Source organism: Ichthyophthirius multifiliis (assembly GCF_000220395.1).
Source record: "Ichthyophthirius multifiliis unplaced genomic scaffold scaff_1120509250477, whole genome shotgun sequence".
NCBI classification, from domain to species: domain Eukaryota; phylum Ciliophora; class Oligohymenophorea; order Hymenostomatida; genus Ichthyophthirius; species Ichthyophthirius multifiliis.
The window spans coordinates 142,353-167,235 of NW_004086713.1; the positions used below are offsets into that span (position 1 = coordinate 142,353).

Sequence of the window (24,883 nt, forward strand, 5' to 3'; positions counted from 1 at the left end):
AATAAATAATATTATTATTTAAATAATTCATTTATTTTTAATTAATTTTAGTTAATATTTATTTTTATAATTTAAATTATTTTTAAACTTGATTTTTTAAAATTTAACATTTAAAGCTTTTTTATTCTAATTTATTTACAATTTTTTTTTTTTTACTTAAATTTTTAGTTTTATTTTCCTAAATTTTAATATTTTAAGATAATTTTTATTAAAAATATTTTTATTTTTTAGATAAATTTTTTTTCACTTTTTTTCTTAATTATTTTCATTGTAAAATTCTACATTTTTTAAATTTATTTTTTTCTTTAAACTCATTCTATTTTCAACCGAGCTTTTTGCCCTTATTTTATTAATTAATTCATTTTAGAAATTTTATAAGATTTTCTATTTATAATTGTTCCATATTATATTTTCTACATACTATCTTTTCACATTCACATCATTAGGATATTACTTAGACTATTATATAAATTCTTCGAATAAATTCTGGGACAAAATAGCCTATAAATCTTATATACTAATAGATAATATTTAACATGGTGTACTAGTAATAGCCGAATAATTAATGCTTTTTTTCTACAAAGCTTCATTACCTGCAAAATAGTCTCCGTTTCCAACTTCATCTATCTCAATATGTATCTGTTAATATTACTAAGAAGCAACTTCGATATCAGAAGGGTTCGAATAATCATCTTAAATAAAAAAGTCTTATTTATTTAGTTTTTAAATTTTAAAGAATACTTAAGAAATCAATTTAACAATTCCATTCCATACAAAAAAAGCAGCCGTAGGGATTTCCTTTTATTTAATAATTACTGTGTTTGAAACGCAATTTATAATAGTAGTTTTAATTGCAAGTTTTTTTAATTATATTTATTCCAAATTTTTAAATTAAAAAAGACTTTGATAAAATAACTAAGCTTTTTCCATTTTTTCTTCCAGAAAATTTTATAAGTATAATATATAAGTTTTTTTAGGAAAAACTAAAATTTAAGAAAATTATAAAAATTCGGCTTTTGAGGATCTTTTTTCATTTAAAATTAAACCTAATTCTCCAAATAATTCACCTGGTAATATTTTTGTTATTGGATTTTATATTTTTATTTCTTTTGGATATAATACAATTGTTCCAGATAATAATATATAAAAATTTAAAGACTCGTCTCCTTCTTAGAATAAAAAAGAGTCTTTTGGATGTTATTAAAACTCTAATTCAGGAATTATTTTATCAAATTAATATTTAAATTGTTTAAGAAATTGAATTTTTTCTAAACAATACTTTATTTAATCAATATGACCAGGAAGTAATTTTTCAAATGGAATTTTTAAAATATTTATTAATATATTGATATCGATTTGGCTTAATGTAACCATTTAAATTTATTTGCGTATATATAGTGAATGAGTATTTTTTTTGTTATTTTTGATAGTAATTATTAATTTTTATTAATAATTGAAAATAATTTAGGTTTTATTTTATTATAATATATTTATATATATATATACTTTTATATATTTATATATTTATATATTTATATAATTATATATTTATAAATATATATTATATATATTTACTTTTGTATATTTATTTTTTATCTACATTATATAAATAATTTTATTTTGTTTTTCATCTATAATTAGTTATTTATTTTAAAGCATCTAAAGATTATTTACGTTTTCTATAATGTTATTATTATTTTTCATTAGATTTTATATATATTTCATATAAATTTCTACTTGTATTAACTTCTGCCTACTTTTAAGTATAATCAATATCAGTATTTGACATTTTCTAATAATTTCTAAAAGATTCTAATTTTTGGAAATTATTTATATATTCTTATAGTTTATTTTCTTTATTCTCTAATTATATTTTTAGTGCAGAATTTTCTTATAAAAGAATGTTTTATTAATTTTCGTGTGTTTATTTTAATATTTTTATTTAATAATTATTAGAAATTGTTATTTTTTAGGTAATTTCTTACATTTCTTAAGCTTTTTGAGTTTCTAAATTGACTATTTATTAATATAAATTTTGATTTTATTCATTCAATTATTTTTTTTCATTCTCAATATAATTTTTTATTTTTAAAACGTTTTTTAATTCTTCATCTTATTCATCAAGATTTTCTTTATTTTTTTTATATGTATATATATATATATATATATATATATATATATATATATATATATATATATATATATATATATATATATATATATTTATAATAAAAAAAACCTTTTAATCTTTTAATTTAATTTTCATAAGAAAATATTTAGGAATTAGTTTTTTTTTAAAACTCATCAAATTTAATTTTCTTAAAATTAATTTCTTCCAAAAATTAATTTTCAAATTTTTTTTTTTCTTCTTCTAAATCAATTAGTTATACTTCTAATTTTTATATTTTCTCTAAAAATTCTTTATTTTCATTTTCCATATAATTTCTTGAATTTTTAAACTGAAAAATATTTACATCTAATTCATTGTTTTTCTAAATAAGTAAATTTTTTAATTTCTCGTTTTCTTCTTCTAAAAATTTTATTTGTTTTTTTTATATTATTTAGAATTCTTAGTGCTATTAGTTCATTTTGTTCATTATTTTTTAATTTTGTTCATATTCTTTTTCTCTTTAGGCTATTGTTTCTTCCAATTTTAACTTCAGACTATCTATTTCACTATTTAAAATTAATCTTTCACCCTCCAAATATTATCCGAGTTAATTTTTTTCTAAAATTACACATTATATTTCCTCAGATCTTATTTAAAGTAACTTCTAGAGTTAATTTTTTTCTTCTTTTAAATGCTCTAGTATATTAAGTTAATTTGTTTTTAATTATTCTACATCCTAAGTATGTAAAGTGACTAATTTATCTTAAATTTCGTTAATTTCTTATTCTTTAAAAATATTATTTTGAATTAATTATTAATTAAAGGCTTCATTTTCTTCTTTTAGTATTTATATTTCACATTCAAAGTTGATTTTTAGTGTTTAAATTTAAAAAATTAAATCAGAAATTTCCTAGTTTTTAACTTCGAGTAAATTCCTGAAATTATCAAGTTCATTTTATAGTATTAAAGTCTCATTTTCGTGTATTTTTTTTAAAGAAATAATCTGTTAATTGACAAAAAATTCATTTTTTTTTTTCTAATTTTCATTTTCTTCTAAAAAAAAGACTTCTTATTCATTTAATTTATTTCTAATTTTTTCTTTTTCAAAAATAAGTCTTTATTGCTCTTTTTCGAAATATTCTCGATTTTCTTAAAGTTAAAATTTTAAATTTTCCATTTCTTGTTCTTTATTTGTGATTAGTTACTTCATTTTTCTCAATTATTCTTCAAATAATTACATATTTTATTTATGAGAGCGTTTTATATGCTCTATTTGTAATAAACTATCACTTTATGCCTATTATTTATTCATTTCAAACTCCATTTAAGCTTCTTGGATATATTATTCGTGTGTTTCTTTCTATTGTTAAATTTCTTAGTTTAAACGCTTTATTTCTTGGTCATATATTTATTTTATTTAGATTATTGTATTCATTTGAGATTCATATTTAGTTTTCCAAATATCGTTTTCAGTCCTTTTTTGGCTAAATTATTTATATAATTATTCATTTTCAGTCAATAGTTAAGCATTTTGCCGTAAAATTTGTTCTACTTTTGTCTCTATGAGCTTCGATTTATTTAATTTTTGGGTTGAAAAGTTTAATTCTTCAATTGGATCACCTTTTATGGGACTTATGTCTGAAATTTCTAGTTGATTTTGCATTTTATTTTTTTATTTATTACTGTTAGAATTTATTTATTTATTTATGTTAAAAAAACTGAATAATTAATATTTTTTTTTTTTTTTTAATTATTTTATAAAAACAATTTATATATAAAAAATTAAAAACATATTTTAATTATAATCCTATATATAAAATATAATAAATAATTATAATTAATTATATTATATTCTTGTAAGTACTATATTATAAAAACAATTAAATTAATACTTATATTTTATTTTTTTAAAAAAATTAATGACAATGAATTATTCTTATATATAAAAACTAATGAGTCATCTCATATCAAAATACAAATGTTTAATTATTAATCTTTATAAGTATTCAATTGTCATAAAGATTAATTTTAAAATTCATTTATATCAGTTCCTACGAAATAAGACATATTGATTAAATAAGTTCAGTTTGATATTCAATCATTAATTAATGATGATATATATATATGTTAAAGTAATTTGTTTATTACAGAATATTATTTTTATTGAATATAAAATGACCATTTTTGAAAGAAAAATATAAAAAATATTTAAATACATATAAATTTAATGAGATTAAAATTAAATACATTAGGTTAATAATAAAAAAAAAAATATTTTATTATCTATAAAATCAATATATAAATAAGTTAAACATTTAAAACATAAATTACGTAGATAAAGATTCAAAATCAAAACATAAAAAAAAAATTAAAGCAGAACTATTAAAAAAACATGTCAAATGCTTATTTAAATGAAATTTTAGTTTTAAATGTATGTATATGTCAAAATAATAATAAATTAAAATTTTAAAGTTATAATATAAATTTTATACTATTCTTAAAAATATTTTATAAAATTTAACAATTTTTTAGAAAAATATTATAAATTTTGTTGAAAACTAAAAATTTATTTAAAAAATTGAAAAAAGAAATATTATTTATAAAGTAATATATAAAATAAAATTTTTAATTAAATTAATAAGGAATATATTTTATTAAAAATTTTTAAAAAAAATTAGAGATAAAAAAATTAAATATATTAAGAAAATTAAAAAACCCTTTTTTTAAATAAAATAAAAATAAATAAAAAAAAAAGGATTCCAAAAAAAAAAAAAAAAAAAAAAAAAATTTATAAAAAATATATATATTTATATATTTATATATTTATATATTTATATATATATTTTATTTTAATTTATCTTTATTTATATTTTCATAATTTTATTATTAAAAATTTATTTGTTCTTTTTTTTTAATCTATTAAAATATACAATTAATGATTTGTTTAAATTCAAAAAACTTAAAATCATTAAATGAAGAATTTTTAAATGTAGACCCATAAAAAATAAAGCATTTAGATTTGTCTGATAATGAATTAAAATCAGGACGGTCTTTAGAAAAGTTTTTGAATTTATAAACACTTATAATGGATTAAAATGAATTATATACATTACATGAATTTCCAAAATTAGAATTTTTGGAATTTTTTAGTGCAACAAAAGTAAATAAAAAAATAAAAAAAATTGATAATTAATTTTTTTCTAGAATAATTTTGCAGTTTTGGATGATTTTTTAATTTAATGTTAAAATAAATTTCCAAATTTGATTAATTTAAATCTATTTAAAAATCCTTTATGTCCTCCTTTTTATTAACATTAGGAAAATTATCATATATATAGATAATAAGTTGTAAAAGCACTCACAAAAATAAAAATATTAGATGGAATTCCAGTTTCAAATAAAGACTTTTAGCCATTTTAAGGAGATGTTATTGCTAAATAAGAAAATATTAATGCTTTTTAATAACAAGTTAAAAAGCCAGTAATAAAATAATAATATATTGACGATAATGAAGAGGCTAAAGGAGTAGTTGAATATAATGAAAAATATACGAAGGTTAATGCTAATAGAAATATTTTAAAAGGCACTAGTTAAGGAAATAAGCACATTCCTAATGATAAGCTTTGAAAATATACTATTTTAAAAAAAATATTTTATATTTTATATATATGTATATAAATATATAATATACATATATATATACTTATATTTATTGTTTTTTGTGATTATTTTTATTATATAAAACAAAATTAGTTCATATAGAATTAATATATTTTATTAAAATAATTACATTTCGGCAATTTAATCAATTTTTATAATAATAAATATTTATTATTTTTATTAAAAACAAAAAAATTAATGATTTATATTATAATTTTATAAAAAAAAAAGAAATAAATATTATATATATAAATAAAATGAATACAGAAAAACTGTCAGAATAAGAATAAATAAAATTATTTATTTAAATAATGGAAAAGGACTAAAGTAATATTTCATGTGCTGATTGCAATATGAAAAACCCTACTTGGTGTTCATTAGATATTGGGATATTTATTTGTTTAGATTGTTCGGGTTTGTTTTATTAAAAAATAAAATAAAAATAATTAAGAAATATATTATAAAGAAATACTAATAAAAAGGTGGACATAGAAAATTAGGGCCAACTATTAGTAGAATCAGAAGTATAAAAATAGACTCTTTAAATAAAAAAGATACTTAAATTTTTACGATTATTGGAAATAAAATATCTAATTAATATTATGAGTTTAATATGTAAAATATAATTAAACCTTGTCCTGATAATCCTTTGGAAAATAAAATAGATTATGTCAGATATAAATATTTAGACAAAAGATTTTGTAATAAAAATATATAAAGTCCTCAATTAATATTTTTCTAAAGTATTTAAAAGTAATAAATTTTAAACATTTTTTTTTTTTAATTTTTTTATTATTCATTTTTTTTTTAAAAAAAAAAAAAAGAACAAATCCAAACCAAAATTTTTAAAACAATTAAGAATCGAAAAATAGTTAAAAATAAATTTAATAATTAGAAAAAAAAGATTAATAAAATAAAAAACTATAAATTAATTAGAGTAATTAAATTATCTGGGATATGAGTCAATTTGTTTAAAATAATAATGAAAATTTACTTAATTAATTATAGAATATTTAAAAACAGGAAAATATAAATAATTTAAATGTGTAAAAAGAACAATAAAATTTAATTAATAATAATACTAAATTTATTTAAAATTAAGTTAAAAAATAACCTATACAAAATGAAAAATCAGATATATTTGAATAGTATAATTTGAAAAATTTTGATAATGAATAGGGAAATAATAAAGATTTTAAATAATAAGTATAAATTGATAGCATTTTTTATGATTTAGAACAAAAATAATAAAAAAATTAATAAATTGAAAGTTTGTTTGATAGTTTTTAGTAAATTGACAATAATTTAAGTTATTAAAAATCTTTTTAAATATAAAATAATAAAAAATGAAAGGTTTAGGAAAGTTATATTAAAAATATATAATATAAATAAATATATATAAATATTAATAAAAATATATATAAATTAAAAATATTGATAAATATAATAAATTTATACAAATATAAAAAAAATATATTTATAAAAAGATATATATAAATATATATATATTTTTTAAAAATTATTGAACTAATCTAATTTTTTTTTTTATATAATTTAAACAATTTCTTATCTTTAAATTTATATACATATTGTTTTATTATTTATATTTATAATAAATATATTATAATTTTTTTATTTTATTAACTTTATATTTAAGGTTTAAGATAAATGTATTATTTATTTTAACTAAATTTTTAATAATGCTATTTAAAATATATTGAAATTTGAGTTAGTTTATAAATAATAATATTATTAATTATGTAATTAAGCTTTTTTACAAAGAATATTTCGATAGTTTCATTTATTTATGATGTCTTAATAGTTCAATATAAATTTACTATTTTACTTCTTTTATATATTTTTAATAATATGAAATAATAAAAAATACTTTTATTTTTTATTCATTTTTTTTCTATTTTTTTATTATATTTATTTACTTAAAGAGAATTACTATTGAAATATGTAATAATGTCTAAATTAAAATTAAATTTTAAATATTTACAAATAAAGTTTAAAGTACTTAGTATAATTATATAAAAGAGTTTAATTTTGCATTTAATTTAATATAATACATAATAACATAAAACCTTAAAATTTAATATTAATTTTTTTATTTATTTTTAAATAATTATAGATATTAGAAATGTTGGTAAATTTGAATAATAATTACAGACCTCATGAATTTTAATGTTAATGTAAATTTTTAGAATTAATAAATATACTCATATATAGATTTTATTATACATTAATTTTTTTAATTTTTGACAAATTTTATATAATTTAAAGTTATAAGTATTATTAAATTTTAAATAGATTTTTTTATTTTAGATCTTATTCTTAACTTTAAAAATAAGATTTGTGGAAAACAGGTGATTTAAATTTTTACAAATTAATCCTTTTTAAAGAATTAATAATGAAGATTTATTATGATAGTTATAAATAATTAATAAAGATATTTTTTTTTAAATATAAATTTATTTAATATATAAATTATTATTTGTATATACTTAAAATTATTAGTAATTAGAAACAAGTTAAATTATTTATATTCAATATTCATAAAACATAATAATTCTGATTAATTGAATTATTTTAATAAAATAATATTGTTTTCTAAAGAATATTTATTGTTAAAATTTAGAGAGTCTAACGAAATTAGATTTTTTTTCTTAATAAAGAATTTACACACGTTTTTGAAAAATAATAATATTTTTTATAGTAGTTTAATATGTATTTTAAAAATGTTAAGAAGTCTAAGAAATTATAAATAATAAATAACAAATAATTGTTTATAAGTGTTAGAGTCTTATAAATGAAAATTTTATAAGATTTTATTATTTTTTAAAATATTTTTCGTATTTTTATTTGCCGTTTATTTAAAAGTAATTTTATAAATAATAGATTTAAATAAATATCTAATTTAAATTAATTTATTTTAGATAAAAATCTTTTGAAATAATAAAAGATAATTAAAAATAAAATAATTATGTATAAATAATTTTTTTATTTATTAATATTTTTTTAAATAGTTTTATTAATTAAAAAATAATGTTTATATATTATTTAAATGTATTAAATAAAATATAACATTAAAAATAAAAAGATATTAAATTAATACATATTAAAGAATTACATAATATATTAGAAATAAAATATATATATATATATATATATATTTTATTTTTTATTTATATTATAAAGAAAATTTTATTTTATGTATATCTTTAATAAAATATATTAAAAAATCAAATAAAATATGATATGACATTTTTCTTAAATAAAACAATAAAAAGTGTAAATATAAATATATTTTTATATTTTTTTGTTAAAATAAAAAAATTAATTATTTTCTTCAATAATTGACATCATCAATAGATTTTTCGCTATATTTTATATTGCAATTATAAAGTTATTATAAATCAGCATTAGACAAATTATCCAAATTCATTAATTTTTAAATCATTCTAATAGTAATTATATTAGAAATAAAGATAAATATTAAAATAATATATATTTATATATATATATATATATTTATATTTAAAATTATAATATACGGTTAAATTTCATTCTCAGAAATAGCAAGTTTACCAAGTATTTAGAATTTATTCTCTAATATACCTCTTAAATCACAAGTCTTATTTTTTGCATGTCCAGAAGGGAACATAATAAATTTAGAATCAAGAATTTTTCCATTTTTTAAAGTAATTTAAATAGAAGTTGGAATTCCTTCAGGATATTTTTCATCATATTCTTTTCCTCCATGTTCGAATTCAGTCTTATCAATTAAATTTAAAGTAACTGGATTTTAAATAGCTTTATAAGAATAATCTTCAGGTAAAAGAATCAATTTTTTCCATACTTCATCTAAACTACTAACATTTGATAAACTTTTGTCTTCAATAGCTTTTCTTAGCATAGTAGATACTATTTAAATTTATATAATAACAAAAAATATATAAATATAAAAAATATACCAATATAAACCATGGAATGATCTGCAGATTATCTTGATTTTGGTCTTCTTTTTGATGCATCTCCAATAATACCAAAAGCAGGTTCATAAGCAATAATTTTAATTTTACTAATAATATTAGCATTATTATGTTCTAAGAATTTATTTTCTAAAATCAACTTTTACAATCCTTCTAAAGCACCAGCAGATTAGTGTTCATATAATCCTAATTTAAAATGCATTCCCTATATACATATAAATTATAATATTCTTATATTTTTTTTTTTTTTACCATAACAGCGAAATCATCACCACTATTAGATACATAGATATCAAAAGGAGAATCTCCGTTTTTAGTAGGCTCGTTTAATCTAAAAATAGCTTCAGGGTTTCTGAAAATATCCTTAGGTCCAATAAAGCCGTTCATAGCTCTTTTTATACACATAAGGGCTGCTTCTGTTGATAAAGCAGCTGATGCGCCTTTGGAATCAGATAATTATTTACCAGCTCTAATAGCTCTGAATGGAATATAATGGGCTAAAAACATTCCGATAGCATGTTCTATTTATAATGGATTTGCATTCATTAAAGCTCCATATGTGCATATAGTAGCAACTGCACCATGAACAACGTGATCTATTTTATATGTTTTTAAAGAGAATGATTCACATAATCTACCACGAATTTCATCTTATAAGATCATAGCCTTGTTATTATTTAGAATACATAAATAAATAAATACATAAATATATATATATATATATATATATGTATATATATATATATTTATATATATTTTTCTTAATAAAAATAATTACTTTTGTTGCTAGCTTACCGTTTATATCAGGATTTTAATGAGCAGCAGCTAATACTGCAGGATAAAAGTCATTATGTCCGAATTCACCAGCTCTATTAGCCTTTTTTTTTAAATTTTATTTACAATCATGTTATTTATTTATTTTTACATTGACTGTCTCATTAAAACCAAACACAGTTCCATTTGAATCCCACTATTTTTTTTTTTATTTTTGGTTTTTTTTTTTTCTTTACTTCTCTAACTGCTGCAGCATTTGCGCATACAGCCTTTTCAACAGGAACATTTAAATTAGATCCAAAACATCTTGAAAATCCTATTTTCGGCTTTATATATATATATTTTTTGTTTAGTTAATAAATTAAAACTTATATTTATTGTTTATTTTATTTTTTATACTTTTGTTCCGACTTTTTAGGCATTTTCTAAAGCTTCTGCTTTTAGTATAGTTGGGGCGTTTGTTTTTAAAGCTAAAGCTGATATACCAGTAAATACTGAGTCAGTGTGGAAAAGCTTTACTCTTTCGTATACTTTTTAACTTGGGTTACCATTTTTTAAAAAGTTGAGGGCGTATTCTCCTAAAAGACGGGCTTAGTTTTGATCTCTGGGTAATTTAAGTAATTAAGAGAAATATTTTTAAGATGCTTTTGATAGCATTTTAATCTTTTTTTTTTTTTATAAAAATTTTATTTAGGCTTATAATTTTTTATTTTTCTTTAAAAAATAAAATGTTTTTTTTACAATTTTTTTATGAAAAATATCCTTAATTTAATATGTAGATATATAATAAATTAAAAATATATTTATTTTATTATCATATAAAAATACTAAATAAATATTATAATTAAAAATACATAGATTATTTATCTTATTAATAATTTATTAATTATTCTTATAATTAAAAAAACTTTAAAAAAAATACTTTGAAAATAATTATATTGTATAATAATAAATAAGGAGATTATAAATTTTTAATTTTGTAAATAGAAATTAAGTTAATTTTTTTACCTATTAAATTATTTTTAAACATATTATAATTTTTTATTTTATTTTATGATTCATATAATACAAAAATTTATTTTTGATTATTGTTTTTTTTATTAAATATATAAGGAAAATAATATTAATCATATGTATAAAATACATTTATAACTATCAAATATTATTATCATATTTATAGCATTTGTTATCCAGATTTATTATTTATATATAAAAAAATTAATGCTTTTCGATATCTAATACTAATTTTTATTTAAATATAAATATTTATAATATAAAGTTAATTAAAAAAAAATTATTCTATTAATTATATTAATTAAAGTAAATAATAATTTAAAATAAAATATTAAATTTAATTTTATTTGGATAAATATTAAAAAAAAAATTATTTTTAATTATTTTTATATAGCTATATATTATAAATTATTAAAATATGATTTTTACTATTCTAATTTAAATTTTTATAATAAAAAAAAAATTTAAACACTATTTATATTTTTCATTTCTAATACATTCTTTTATATAACATATATGAATATTATATTAGATATAATTAGTATTAGTGTATATAAAGTTTAAATTTGTTTTTAAATAAAATAGAATATTATTCATAATTTTTCTATTTGTTTTAATATCTTTTTTTCAAAAAAACAAATAATTTTTACATTTAAAAATACTAAGTTTATTTTCTTATTAATAAACATAGGTTAAACTTGTTAACTCAAAAAAAAAAAAAAATAATCCATTTAATTAATTAACAAATCATTTTAAATAAAAAAAAGTTGATATGAAAAAGTATTTTATGGCTTAAACCGACGAGAAAGACTACTAGTTTAAGATTACAATAATAAATTTAAAAAGTAAAGTTTCTGCAGGAAGATAAACAAACCAAATTTTAGCTTCAGATACTGAAGAAATTATTTGGGACTCTAGTCTTTAAAATAGTGCTTAATAATGGTCTATGAGTTGAAATTACGGGCATAGATCACGAAGATATTATGGAAAAATAACACCTATGGCGCTTTGGGTTAAGGGGAAGGACGAGATGTTAAAAAATTCATAATTATGTGGTTTTATGAAACTAAAAAGTTTTCGCAAAGTAATATTGAGGGATATAATTTTAATTATTCCACTACATATTACACATAAATGATATGTGTGGGTAGTAATAGACTTGGATTTGGGGTAGTATATTATAAAAATGGAAACATTTTTTACCATAATATTGTTTATTAATACGGAAATAAAGGAAATTTCATAAGATAATCTATTTATAAAAAGGGAACACATTTTAGTTAATGTTCAAAAGGAAAATAATAATTTGAAAAATTAAAATCTTTTTGTAGTTGAATTGTTATATATTTTTTGACATTAGATTATTTCCATATATATTATTATTATTAAATGTTGCGTTATTTTATTTAAATAAATATATTATCAGTAATAATGTTTTTATAGAAAATAATCTTGTATTTTTAAAGTTTATCAAATTTTATTTATTTTATTTTTTTTGAAATGATATGAATTTTTTTTATCATATAGATTATAAAGGTATCTTTTTTTTATCGTAAATTTACTTTATTAACGCAAGTTTATAAATTAGTTAATATTCGTCATTTAATAAGTAATTTTTATATTTAATTTTTTATAAGAAAATTAATTGATATTTTGTATCTTGTTTTAAAATAAAAATAAAATTATAGGAAAAACTATATTATATAAATGAAATTGATAAATATAAATTATATTCACATAAATAATAAATAATTAGTGGTTATATCTAAATTTATGGATAATATAAAATAAAATAATATAAAATAAAATATTAAATAAAATAATATAATATAATATTAAATAAATTAATATAACATAATATTAAATAAAATAATCAATAAATAAAAAATAAAAATGGAAAAAAAAAAAAATTTAGATAAGCAATATTCAAAAGAACAAGAAACATTTAAAAAACTAATAACAATTCATTTATAATATTTTGAAAAAAACTCTGAATGGACCGATTACAATAGTTGGTTAATAAAACTAGGTTAAATTCTAGACGAAAACAAACTGCCATAAATACCTGAAAAACTCTAATTGTCCAAAAGATTAGCCTAATGTCTTCACCCTTCTTTACCCGCAAAAGTTCATGAATAAGTCCTTATTATATATATGAAAATATTTAAAAATATAAAATTAATTAAAGAAAATGAGTCAAAGTAAAAATATATAAATTAATTTTCTTAAGAAATATATTTATATTCTATGGGAATTCTTCCTTTTTATTAATTCGCTTCTTTATAAATAAAACCATAATTTTTGAAACTTATAGATGACTTTTTTTTAGATTTGGAAATTTAATTAATTCCCTTTCTTCCTGCACTTATAGCTAGTATTCTTCCAGGTTTGTAGGACAATGATGAATAAATAAAAAAACAAACTTAAAATATTTTAGATAAAATATAATCTATAGTAGGATATAAGTATTTTTTTTCGGCTTTATGGCTCACTATTTTACGAGTTCCAAGAATAAGAATTGTTGGGTATAAATTATTAAATAAAAAAACATCGAATATATAAAATATGGAAGATTCAGGGTTATTTAGGGACAATGATTAAGTTTTATAAAATACTATATCTTGTTCTTCATTATATTCGAATTAAATAGATTTTAAATAAAAAAATAGTACGTAAAATATTAATAATGAATCTAATTTATAAGATGATTAGAATAAAAAAAATGATGAATATTTATCTTCTAGCTCTTAAGACGTATAGATTGAAGGTAAATTATTTCAATCATAGAGTTTTATTGTTCAATAAAATCATTTTTAAGACCCTATAGTTAAAATATAGGAAGAATTATTAAGTAATGTAGTAAAAACGAGTAAACAAATAACTGGAAACGATGTTTTATTCCCAAATGCGAGTAGTTTAATTATAAATGCGCTTTTAAATACACTGGAAGATGAAAATAATTTAATAAGAAGATAAGGATTGGATTATATAATAAATACTTTCCCAATATAAAATGATACTATTTTTTCCAAAAACGATAAAAAGCTTTTAATTTAATCTTGTTTATAATTATTAGTTAAAAACGAATACGCGATTGTTAGAAGAATTAATACATGGCTTTTTGGACCACCTGATACTTAAAATATGTTCAATATAAAAGAAAATGAAGCAGTTAATGTTTTGCAATTAATAATGGAAACTTTTGAGGAAATTCTTTAAAAAAATATTAATTCAGAACCATTGAAAATTTTGTAAAATTTTTACAGAGAACATGCACATTTTATACCTAAAACTATCACTTTTATTGCTTTCCCGTTAATTAAGTATATGTTTAAAAATAAAAATGATGAAAATATTCAAAAATCTTCAGAAAGGTTACTGGAAAGTATTTCTAATCATTTAGACACTATTTTAAATGTTTTAGGTATATACATATTAATATATAAATATATATTTATATAATATTTATATGTATTTCTATGAATTTTTATATTTAATCGAATAAAATATAAATATTGTTTAATAGTTAGTTTTATATATATATATATATATATATATATTTAAAATTATTAATATATTTATTATTATTATTATTTTTTAATAAAAAGCTTAAAGATTAGGAGAAACAATAATAGATAATAAAAATGAAGAAGAAGCTTTTGAAGTCATAGAATTAATTGAATTTACATTTTTAATGTAACCTCAATAAGATGAAGATGATAAAAATAACGTAATAAAAATATTTGAATGTATAAAGCCTATAATAAAAGAAATATTATTAACATTTATTAAAATCGGCCCTTAATAAATTGTTTAATTAAAATATAAAAAAAGTGCTTTAAATTTAATTCTCATTATGATTGAATAATTGTAATTTTATACAAACTAAATTTGTTTTTAACATTCATATACTGAATATACAGCTTAATTTAATTAATATTTTGAATAATATGTGTCTTTTATTCTCGAACAAAATGATGATTTTGGAATTCTGAATCATACAACCAAAATAATAATTTATTTAAACAATTATGTATATATTTAAGAGAATTCTAATTTCGAATAAATACCTGAATGGCTCAAAAGTATGTTAGATTGTCTAGACTCTGATTGTTTTACTATTAGATATTATACTGTTTTAAATTTATTTGAAATTTTGAATAGCTAATCGCTTTTTCAACCTTTTATTTTATTAAAAAAAGACATATTGAGTAAAATTTTTGGAGTTTTATATAATTTTTTCGATGAAAACAATACTTTTTAAATGTAAGAAATATTATAAATAATAGTATATTTTGTAAAAAACCATCATAATATTTTCAAAAATTACATTGAAAATGATTTATAGAATTCTCAATAAATCGAATAAGCAACAAGAAGATATTAAAAATTTTATAAACTAACTAATAATTATACGAAAGAAAATAGCTATTGTAATGAAGGAGTTGGTTAGAATATAATGCTGAGTTATTTAATTCATGATAATCCTATAATAAGATATAATTCTAGGAACTGGTTAAAGGATAATCATGGATTTTTATTTAGAATTTTAGATCCTTTATGTTGTGATTTGTTGGAGGAGTTTTCAAAGTCGGAATTTTAATATATGGAAAATAGGTAGATTATATATTTTAAAGAATATGATTTTGAAAAAGTTACCCAAGCATATAAATTATTGAAATCGACTTTGAATATAATGAGAGATAAGTATTTATTATATTGTTCTTAGGTGATTATATCTCATTAAGTTTCAAAATAAATTACATCGAGTAAATTGTAATCCCAGTTTGATATATAAAGTACTTCATATATTGAGTTTTTGTTAAATATTTCTCTTAAGTTTCTTTAAGGAAAGCCTAATAGTAATTTATGTATTAATAATAAAGATTTTGAATTAAAAAATAATACTATAAACGCAAATTTTTGTGATTTTTTGGAATCCATTATAAACGAAATTAATAAGTATGAAGTGCTTGTAAAAGTTATGAATTATTCTTTTTAAATAATTTTAATTTGCTTACAAAACTTAATTAATAATAAAAACTATGTAATGTAGACTTAAGTACTTAATTTAATACATATTATTTTGTAAAAGACAAAGGATAATATTAAAAATATAAATGAAGATGATACAAAATTAATCACAGAATTAATTACTTCTAATCTTTTTTTCCCTGTACTTTTAGATGGTCTTAAAGAATCTGATACAGAATACGTATGTTAGACTTTTCTTAAAAGTATAAATAAATCTATTTTTTATTGCTCTAAAATTGTAAACGAAAAAGAACTTGCGCCTTTTATTTCATTAACTATTAAATATTATATTAATTAAATAAAAAAGACTTAAATAGTTTTTCTTGGAAATTCTATCAAAATAAACCTTTTAAATAGTAGTTAAAATTTAAAAAATTAATCTAGTATTATTTAATCTATTAAAAGCAAATAGAAAAATGATGCAAATATTACTGAATAAAAAAATTCTAATTAATAATTTTTAAAAAATTCAACTTAAGATTAATCTGTATATATATATAAAAATATATATATATATATATATATATTTATATATTTTTTTTAAAAAAAAAAAGTCATTATTTAAAGCTTTAATCTAACTTTTGAATTATTTTTTGAAATTTAAAAGCAATGAAAATTAGAATTAATTATAAAGTTCATCTTTCTTATAAAAGTTTAAAGAAAACAAACATTTTGAAAACGCTACTGAGTTTATTCTATTTAAAGAAATTAATAGGAATATTATTGATAATCTTACAGGTATTATAGAAGCTTATTTACATTGTTGGCCTATATCTCCATATTTTATTGAACATATTAAATTAACAAGTAAAGGTCTAAATGCATATAATTATTAATAATTTTAGATATTTAATAGAGTATTTTATTAAATTTAAATATATTAATTAAATTTAATAAAAAGGATTATTAATTTTAAATTAAAATTGATGAACAAGACTAAAATTTACTAAGGAATTAAATATAATAGATAATAAGACCATTATTCAAATAATTTAATTTAGAAGTTATGAACTCTTTATTGGAATTATGTAATTTATACTCAGACCACAATTGGATTTAAAATCAACCTGAAATCAATTCTTCTAACTTAAATAAACTGTTTGATTTAATTATTTCTTTAGAAGCTAATTTAGATGAGTTTATTTATACATTAACATAAACTTAAAACGTAAGAAATATTAAAAATTTTTATGGACAAAAAATGAGTTTAAGTAAAAATCAATTACCTTATAATACTTCTATTGCTACGAAAGAAGTTGATATTTTATTCTTTTTTTATGTTATTATATCTAATTATCCATTGGATACTTAAAAAATTAACGAAACATATTTAATTAATATATGGAACGAAGCCATCAAATTTTTCTAGTAATTTTTTTCATTTAAAATCTAAATAAATTTTTCTCAAAAATTTAAAAAAATTAAAATAAAAGAGTATTCAATTATACAAAACATACAGAAAGTTTAGTTTGGGTATTGGAATGTATATATATGATGACCTTAAAGTTTTCATTAAAAGCTCCATTGAATAATAAATCTTTTAAAAAAGATTTAACTAAAATTAGTAAAAGTTTACTCTTAGATCTTTCTAATATAGCAGTATTTAAATATAAGTTTGTAAATATAGATATTATAGGAAATTATAATATCGATAATCTATTTTAAATTGTAAGTCCTTATTCACCTAATATTTATAAGATTTTTAAATAAAACTAAAAAGATTAAATTTTATTTTTAAGTGGTGAAAATGAAAATATTAATTATGAGTAAATAACAAGTATTTTATGTTATAAAATACTAAATGAAGTTAGTATGGAATTACTCTAAAATATATATAATAATGATTTTGCAACTATTTATTCTATTACTTAAGAATATATGATTGATTTATTCAAAGTTATAGGTTAAAAATAACAGAATTAATTATATGCATTTTACGCTTCTTAATTAATTTATTCACTTTTGAAAAATAATAAATAAAATCTAATTAAAGAACTTAAAAAAAATATTTTAGATATTTTTAATTCTTAAGTATAATTATTTTTTATAAAAAAAATTAATTTTTTTTTATTTAAAAAAAAAAGGATTTCTTTTAGTGTGATGTTTAAAATTTATGCTATTGGAAACTTATTATTGATACAGTAAGTGATTAAGATGATTTATTTAAAGAATTTACAGCTAGAGATAATATTTTTAATATTTTGATTAACAAAGGGATAGAAAATTAACATAAAATTAAAAAATTATTCAGAATTTGTTTCATTATTTATTCAGGTCAATAAGATAAATATAATAAAAAACTATAAGAAATCTTTGAAATTATAAATGAAATTATCAAAAATATCGATACATCGGCTAATTTAATTATTTTAGTTATTTTTTATTATTAAAAAAATAATATATGATTCTTTTTTTTTAAAAAAAATAAATAAATTAGATTTTATTATATTTCAGAATTATGATTTTAAGAATGTCTTAGATTGTGTTAGTAGATTTTTTTAGAACTATATGGCCTATTTTATTGAACCTTTTAATTAAGATTTTTAGTAAAAAGGATAATAGTCTTATAAATATTAATTTAATTTTTGCTGGTTTAAAATTAATTGAATTAATTTCTATTGTTTAAATTGAAGATTTTTATTTTTATTAATGGATTTTTTTATTTGATAGTATATATATATATATATATATATATTATTTTAAACTATAATTATAAATTTTTTTATTATTAAGCTTTTGGTGTTAACATAGAAAAAATACAATAAGATTAATATATTATTTAAAACAATTAATTTGTTACTCCATTTTAATTTAATCCTATTTTAGGAACTTTATTTGAATAACCATATAAAATAGACTATATAAGTACTATGAAAAAAGAAGATATTTAATAAAGTTTTGAAAAAACAACTAGAAAGGTTATTTTTACTGAATCAAGTGTATTTTTTTGTTACATAACCTTTATTTATTTATTTTTAAACTTAAAATAATTAGATCTAAACGTTTTAATAGTTATAATAAAAAATACATGAATTTTGCTAATATATCATATTTATTAATCAAAAAAGACCTGAAGTTGATTTAATATTAATGGAAGAAATTATTGAATAAGATTTTATTAATTTAAATACATTTTTATTAGAATAAAAATGAATTAAAATAATTAAGTTATTTTTTTCAATAAAGAAATAAATTAAATATAAAAGATATATGTTTAGGGGGGAGGAGAAAAATAAATATATATGTTTCATATTTATTTTAAATTTTAAAATAATTACTTTTTTTATTCAAAAGGTTATATTTTTATCATCTTTTTTTTTTATAATAATATTTTAAATCTTTCCAAAAGATTAGTTTTATATTTATTAAATATTATTTTAATCAATCTTACTTATAGTTTCTCTTGAAGTGTTATAATAATATTTTTATTTAAACTGCTGAATACTTTAGTTAATATTGTCATCTTTTTGTTTAGTTTAATAATTAATTTATTGTTATTATTTATTTTAATTAAAATTTTTATTTTTTAATAAATATAATCCAAAGGATAATTTTTAATTATGTCATTCCGTATTTAAAAAATTTATTTAAATTGTTTTTTTTTAAAATCAAAGTTTGAAATTTGATTACTAATATCAGGACAAATTTTTTTTTATTAATTTTTTTTTTTTTAAAAAGTGCAGAAATTCTTTTTAATATTTTATTTTTTTTTAAACATTTTTTGTTTTATATATTAATAAGTTGAAATTCCTTTAAATTTAAGCAATATATGAAACAAAATTAAATAAAAATCAAGTAAACAAACGACTATATCTAATAAAAGCAAAATCCACATAAAAAATTATTTTAAATTTATGTTAATTTCAAGAGTATATGCATTAAAATAAATAAATATAAGACTATTCATAAAAATAGATATTATCAAGAAAAAGAAAAAATTGTAATTAGTTTTACCTATACAATTATTTAACCATTTACAGTGATGATCAAATCCACTTACGCATCTAAATATTTAAAAATATATGAATTATTATATATTTTTTAATTTCTATATTTTATTTTTGTTAATTATTTTTTTATATATGAAAAAACCTATTACAATTTTTGCAATGTTTTGATGATTTTTAGACATTATATTAACAAATATCGCAAAAGTATTTATAAGAAGAATTATCAAATATTTAGCTTTATTTTAATAATTTAATATATATAAAAAGTTATAATTTTGTGAGTATATATATATATATCTTTACTTTGTAAAAAATAAATTCTATTATATTCTTATTATAGGATCAGTTGGATCTGAATATGTACATATAAATGTTAGTATTAAAGTTATAAAATATGATATATAGTATAATACTATAGAAACTAGCTTTTTGCAAAAATTATTTTTTTAAATATTAAAAAAATAGTTATTTATAAATACTTTATTTGTATCATTTAAATATGTGAATACACATAATTAAAACACAAGTAATTTTGAAACAAAAAAATATAAGAAAGTATTTAATACGGATCAAATTTATTAGAAAATCCATTAATCTTTTGTAATTTTGGTTTAAACTAATTCATATATATATTATTGTTTGAAATATTTATATTTAGATATGTTTAAGTGAATATAAAAATAAACAATTAAATATAAAAGTATTTGTATTTTAATATATAATTAATAATAATATTTATAAGTGACTTTATTGTAATATATAAATAAATAATTTAAATTTATTTATTGGTTTTTTTATTTTTATTGTTTTTTTTGTTTTTTTTTTAAAAAAATAAATATTTAAAATTTAATTTTTTTAAAATTTCTTTTATCCTAAAAATAATCAAAATAAAAAAAAAACAAAACAAAACAAAAAAAGAGGGAGAGAGAGATATATATATTTTATAAAATTTTACTATTATTAAATTGTTAACACATTCTAAACAAACAAACAAAAGAAATCAAATAGTATTTTTTTTTAAAAAAATAAAGTTAATATAATATAAATTGTTTAGGCCTTAAAAAAAATAAAAAATGATATCCAATAAGAATTAATATACACCTTAAAAATAATTAAGCAATTAAAATTAATAAAATATTTATGATTCTCCTGTATAAATTATATAAACTATTAATTTTTATATTATATTTAAAAATAATAATACAAAAAAAGAAATAGAATTAGCTTACGTCAAATTCTAAAAGAATGACTCTTTTAGATATGTCTCCTTTTTCGAAAAATTCTAACTGCTATTCTGATATTAGTACTGAACAAAATAAAAATAATTGTTATGAGAATAGATATTATGAAAAAATATATAAAAATCGAATAAAAAAGCTGAAATAAGTGACTTTTCAAGCTATTTTGTTAATAATTAAGACAATAACATTATTAATTAATAATTAGAATATTAAAATTTAAATATTTCTTTCAAAAAGTTTAGTTTAACAAGTCCTAAAAAATAATAGAATAAAAGAAATGTACAAAATAAATAATATCATTATTAAGAAATTGTAAAATATATAAAATAATAAAAAAAAAAACTATAATCTTTTTTACTTTTTTTCTAGATTTAATAATTAATAAATAATTTCATAAATTAATATAATTAAGGATAGTAAATTCATAACTAAAATTAAGTAATAAATTTTTTTATTTTTAATTAATAAAATATTTTTAAATAAATATTTATTAGATTTAGATAGAGTTGAATAATTAATTTATTAATTTATAAGTAATTAATTTATATATATATATATATATATAAATATTAAATATATAATTATTTAAGATAAGTTTTTACATATTTCTGATATATTTGAAAATTAAGTCTAAGCATAAAGTTAATCTGTTCTATATACTTTAGATGGCTAATAATTTAAATTTAATATAATATTTTAAATTCAAATTAATTTTAATTCTCCTTAAATAGAGTTTATAATTTTTTATTGATTATATATAAATAAATGAGTAATAATATTATAAATTATATTATTAAATTTAAAATTACATATATTTGTTTTAACTTATGATTTTATTTATATTTTGTTTAAAAAAAATATATTTTTATTTTATGATAATATTAAATTTTAATTTCTTAGATATATTATAAAAATATAATTTTTTAAAAAACTAACTATATAATATTAATAAATTATGTTATTTTAAGATTATATATTTAATTTTTTTTTAATAATTAATTAATATTTTTGTTATTATAATTATTATATATATAGTTTATAAAATACAAAATACCATATAATAAAAATTACTTTTTTTTATATTATAATTTTATTTTAAATATTATTGAAATAAAATAATTAAAAATATCTAATTTTTATTTTCATTATCTTTATTTTTTCATCTCATCTTCTTAATTTATACTAAGTTTTTTTATTAAATCAATTTTGAGTACTTCTTCTTCCCCATTATTATATAAAGATTTTTCTATTATTAAATCTTCCTTTAAGCTTTATCTTTTTGCATAAAACTCATTCCAATTAATATGGAAATTCGCAAAATAAGTCAATATAGCCGCAATAGCAATAATCCCACTATAAATATAGAAAATATTATTCCACCCAAAATTAACTCTCAAATATTTGACAATAAAAAATTACAACCAGCATCCCATAGCTTAACCTTAAACTGTAATTCCATAAAAAGTAGAGCCAATATCTTTCCCATAAACTTTAGCAATTACAGCAGGCATTTTAGCACTCCAACCTCCAAAACATCCAAGCATTAAAAGTACAGAAATAATATACAAAGATTTATATTAGACACAATACTAAAATATTATCATACAAACAAATTCAATAGATAAATTCAAATAGGCAAGCTTTTTAAAACAATATTTATCTAAAGCCCTTCCCCAGATAAGTCTTTTATAATTTAAATAAAAAAAAATTGATATATATAATTTTAATATTTAAAAAAAAAAAAATATTAATTTACCTTATAAAACCATTAAAAATACTGCCTAAACTACCTACTATGGTTAAATAAAAATCACTAAAATTTCCAATTTGTTATCCAATAGGTTGGAAATTATCAATTATAAAGTTACCTTAAGCCCCATAGAACAATATTAAGATCATTGTTAAATACACAACTGGTGTTCTGAGACCACTTTTAATATCTTTACATTCATTAATTCCATTATATTAATTTATGAAAGATGCTTAATCGTCTATTTTTATTTTTATTGATTCGCCTCTTTCTTATTGTTAAATTTCGTTTTCTTCTGGAAGATTTTGTAAAAAGCATCCTAATGTTCCTAAGAATAAAAATAAACCAGATAAAATTCTTAACATATAAGGAACACGATTAGAAACTTCTTTTGAAAAGTAATTTTCATGGGTATTTGGGTTAAATATAGGTTTTAAGTTATTTGGATTTATCACAAAATAACATAGCCAAGAGAAAATAAAAGTTGAAAGACCAAAACCCGCACTAATCACACCACTTGCAAATCCTTTGTTATTTGGAAAGTTACTTGTATTTTTTTTTATAATAAATAAAATATAGATTTTATATTATATTTTTATTTATTTTATTATTTTTAAAAAATTAAATTTAAAAATATATCTTTTTTTTTATTTTTATAATTTTAAAATATGAATTTTTATATATAATTACCTATATGCAAAATAATAAGGAATCAAATATATAATTCCAGCAAACATACCAGCTGCAAATCCATAAGTTATAGAAAAAGATAGGAATGTAGTTTAAAATGAAGCTAATAAAGAGCATGAGGCAAAACATATTGTACAAATTATCATTGTACGTTTATTTCCTACCTTTAAGTTTATTTTATTTTTAAATAATTTTTTTTTATTGATTAAAAAAATAAATAAAAATAAAAAAATTTGTTTGATAATAAATTATAAAAAAAATATTATATAAAATAAGTTAATTTTATTTTTTATTTTTTTAATTATATAAATATTTTTACTTTATCAGCTATAATTTTACCAAAAGGAGTAAATAAACCCATTGCCATTCCTGAAAATGGGAAAGTAGAATTCATATCATCTATTGTTACATTTGATCCATTATTTCTTAAATGACTTGTTACATATACATTTATATTTCCCCATAAATAAAAGGTTCCTATCATTATGTGTATTAAAAAGCCGCCTAAAATTGATAAGTATCTTCTTTTATTGTCTTTCCATGAAGGTAATGTCATTAATTTTATTTAAATATTTTTTTAATGTTATTTTTTTTGTTTATTTTATTATTTATATATTTTTTTTATTTTATTTTTTATTTTTTTTAATAATGTTAATATTTTATCG

General features: G+C 16.6%; 9 protein-coding genes across 9 annotated transcripts, besides 43 other annotated features; 5 read left to right on the forward strand and 4 right to left on the reverse strand. All coding sequences in view use genetic code 6, as the record gives it.

Annotated features, from left to right (window-relative positions):
- Nucleotides 1–1,480: 1,480 nt before the first annotated feature.
- Nucleotides 1,481–1,571: a microsatellite.
- Nucleotides 1,485–1,574: a microsatellite.
- Nucleotides 1,485–1,589: a microsatellite.
- A 38-nt stretch (nt 1,590–1,627) lies between these two features.
- IMG5_076470 (tetrin c, putative) lies at nt 1,628–3,773 on the reverse strand (the record flags this gene model as incomplete). The annotated part of the gene is made up of 2 exons (XM_004036555.1): nt 1,628–2,130; nt 2,240–3,773. The coding sequence occupies 2 exons, from the start codon at nt 3,771–3,773 to the stop codon at nt 1,628–1,630; spliced, it is 2,037 nt and encodes a 678-aa protein (XP_004036603.1).
- Nucleotides 2,143–2,228: a microsatellite.
- Nucleotides 2,305–2,351: a microsatellite.
- A 411-nt stretch (nt 3,774–4,184) lies between the features above and the next one.
- IMG5_076480 (hypothetical protein) lies at nt 4,185–4,665 on the forward strand (the record flags this gene model as incomplete). Its single annotated transcript, XM_004036556.1, has 2 exons — nt 4,185–4,362; nt 4,418–4,665. The coding sequence occupies exons 1-2, from the start codon at nt 4,338–4,340 to the stop codon at nt 4,663–4,665; spliced, it is 273 nt and encodes a 90-aa protein (XP_004036604.1). The 5' UTR covers nt 4,185–4,337.
- Nucleotides 4,589–4,660: a microsatellite.
- Nucleotides 4,608–4,646: a microsatellite.
- Nucleotides 4,666–4,871: 206 nt separating the features above from the next.
- Nucleotides 4,872–4,897: a microsatellite.
- Nucleotides 4,898–4,907: 10 nt separating this feature from the next.
- Nucleotides 4,908–4,953: a microsatellite.
- Nucleotides 4,911–4,949: a microsatellite.
- Nucleotides 4,954–5,142: 189 nt separating the features above from the next.
- IMG5_076490 (hypothetical protein) lies at nt 5,143–5,737 on the forward strand (the record flags this gene model as incomplete). Its single annotated transcript, XM_004036557.1, has 2 exons — nt 5,143–5,270; nt 5,315–5,737. Coding segments are annotated over 2 exons (549 nt in total), but the record flags the coding sequence as incomplete, so codon positions are not given.
- A 27-nt stretch (nt 5,738–5,764) lies between these two features.
- Nucleotides 5,765–5,821: a microsatellite.
- Nucleotides 5,822–5,929: 108 nt separating this feature from the next.
- Nucleotides 5,930–6,022: a microsatellite.
- Nucleotides 6,023–6,531: 509 nt separating this feature from the next.
- Nucleotides 6,532–6,582: a microsatellite.
- Nucleotides 6,583–7,138: 556 nt separating this feature from the next.
- Nucleotides 7,139–7,269: a microsatellite.
- Nucleotides 7,139–7,278: a microsatellite.
- Nucleotides 7,152–7,237: a microsatellite.
- Nucleotides 7,207–7,267: a microsatellite.
- A 1,476-nt stretch (nt 7,279–8,754) lies between the features above and the next one.
- Nucleotides 8,755–8,794: a microsatellite.
- Nucleotides 8,795–9,122: 328 nt separating this feature from the next.
- IMG5_076500 (hypothetical protein) lies at nt 9,123–11,210 on the reverse strand (the record flags this gene model as incomplete). Its single annotated transcript, XM_004036558.1, has 8 exons — nt 10,939–11,210; nt 10,776–10,865; nt 10,691–10,735; nt 10,544–10,642; nt 10,018–10,431; nt 9,748–9,970; nt 9,328–9,697; nt 9,123–9,234 (listed from the first exon to the last, which is right to left on the reverse strand). The coding sequence occupies exons 1-8, from the start codon at nt 11,194–11,196 to the stop codon at nt 9,123–9,125; spliced, it is 1,611 nt and encodes a 536-aa protein (XP_004036606.1). The 5' UTR covers nt 11,197–11,210.
- Nucleotides 9,277–9,310: a microsatellite.
- Nucleotides 9,709–9,746: a microsatellite.
- Nucleotides 9,720–9,756: a microsatellite.
- Nucleotides 10,472–10,521: a microsatellite.
- A 578-nt stretch (nt 11,211–11,788) lies between the features above and the next one.
- Nucleotides 11,789–11,817: a microsatellite.
- A 584-nt stretch (nt 11,818–12,401) lies between these two features.
- Nucleotides 12,402–13,003, forward strand: IMG5_076510 (scp-like extracellular protein, putative). Its single transcript, XM_004036559.1, has one exon. The coding sequence runs from the start codon at nt 12,493–12,495 to the stop codon at nt 12,886–12,888; it is 396 nt and encodes a 131-aa protein (XP_004036607.1). The 5' UTR covers nt 12,402–12,492; the 3' UTR covers nt 12,889–13,003.
- A 327-nt stretch (nt 13,004–13,330) lies between these two features.
- Nucleotides 13,331–13,427: a microsatellite.
- Nucleotides 13,331–13,446: a microsatellite.
- Nucleotides 13,331–13,448: a microsatellite.
- On the forward strand, nt 13,447–15,413 carry IMG5_076520 (hypothetical protein; the record flags this gene model as incomplete). Its single annotated transcript, XM_004036560.1, has 3 exons — nt 13,447–14,320; nt 14,372–15,024; nt 15,162–15,413. 3 exons carry the CDS (start codon nt 13,447–13,449, stop codon nt 15,411–15,413), a joined length of 1,779 nt encoding a protein of 592 aa, XP_004036608.1.
- Nucleotides 15,000–15,046: a microsatellite.
- Nucleotides 15,087–15,113: a microsatellite.
- A 1,662-nt stretch (nt 15,414–17,075) lies between the features above and the next one.
- Nucleotides 17,076–17,122: a microsatellite.
- A 666-nt stretch (nt 17,123–17,788) lies between these two features.
- On the forward strand, nt 17,789–19,687 carry IMG5_076530 (n-terminal domain protein; the record flags this gene model as incomplete). The annotated part of the gene is made up of 5 exons (XM_004036561.1): nt 17,789–17,955; nt 18,021–18,618; nt 18,672–18,959; nt 19,025–19,256; nt 19,321–19,687. 5 exons carry the CDS (start codon nt 17,789–17,791, stop codon nt 19,617–19,619), a joined length of 1,584 nt encoding a protein of 527 aa, XP_004036609.1. The 3' UTR covers nt 19,620–19,687.
- Nucleotides 18,622–18,668: a microsatellite.
- Nucleotides 19,258–19,282: a microsatellite.
- An 821-nt stretch (nt 19,688–20,508) lies between the features above and the next one.
- On the reverse strand, nt 20,509–21,128 carry IMG5_076540 (hypothetical protein; the record flags this gene model as incomplete). Its single annotated transcript, XM_004036562.1, has 3 exons — nt 20,509–20,591; nt 20,680–21,015; nt 21,104–21,128. The coding sequence occupies 3 exons, from the start codon at nt 21,126–21,128 to the stop codon at nt 20,509–20,511; spliced, it is 444 nt and encodes a 147-aa protein (XP_004036610.1).
- A 190-nt stretch (nt 21,129–21,318) lies between these two features.
- Nucleotides 21,319–21,357: a microsatellite.
- Nucleotides 21,327–21,360: a microsatellite.
- Nucleotides 21,361–21,420: 60 nt separating this feature from the next.
- Nucleotides 21,421–21,453: a microsatellite.
- Nucleotides 21,454–22,289: 836 nt separating this feature from the next.
- Nucleotides 22,290–22,335: a microsatellite.
- Nucleotides 22,322–22,359: a microsatellite.
- An 89-nt stretch (nt 22,360–22,448) lies between these two features.
- Nucleotides 22,449–22,490: a microsatellite.
- A 301-nt stretch (nt 22,491–22,791) lies between these two features.
- Nucleotides 22,792–24,816, reverse strand: IMG5_076550 (major facilitator superfamily protein, putative). The gene is made up of 4 exons (XM_004036563.1): nt 24,538–24,816; nt 24,219–24,382; nt 23,535–24,074; nt 22,792–23,461 (listed from the first exon to the last, which is right to left on the reverse strand). Exons 1-4 carry the CDS (start codon nt 24,772–24,774, stop codon nt 22,921–22,923), a joined length of 1,482 nt encoding a protein of 493 aa, XP_004036611.1. The 5' UTR covers nt 24,775–24,816; the 3' UTR covers nt 22,792–22,920.
- Nucleotides 24,110–24,144: a microsatellite.
- Nucleotides 24,802–24,860: a microsatellite.
- Nucleotides 24,802–24,862: a microsatellite.
- Nucleotides 24,802–24,863: a microsatellite.
- Nucleotides 24,806–24,862: a microsatellite.
- Nucleotides 24,818–24,860: a microsatellite.
- Nucleotides 24,864–24,883: the final 20 nt, after the last annotated feature.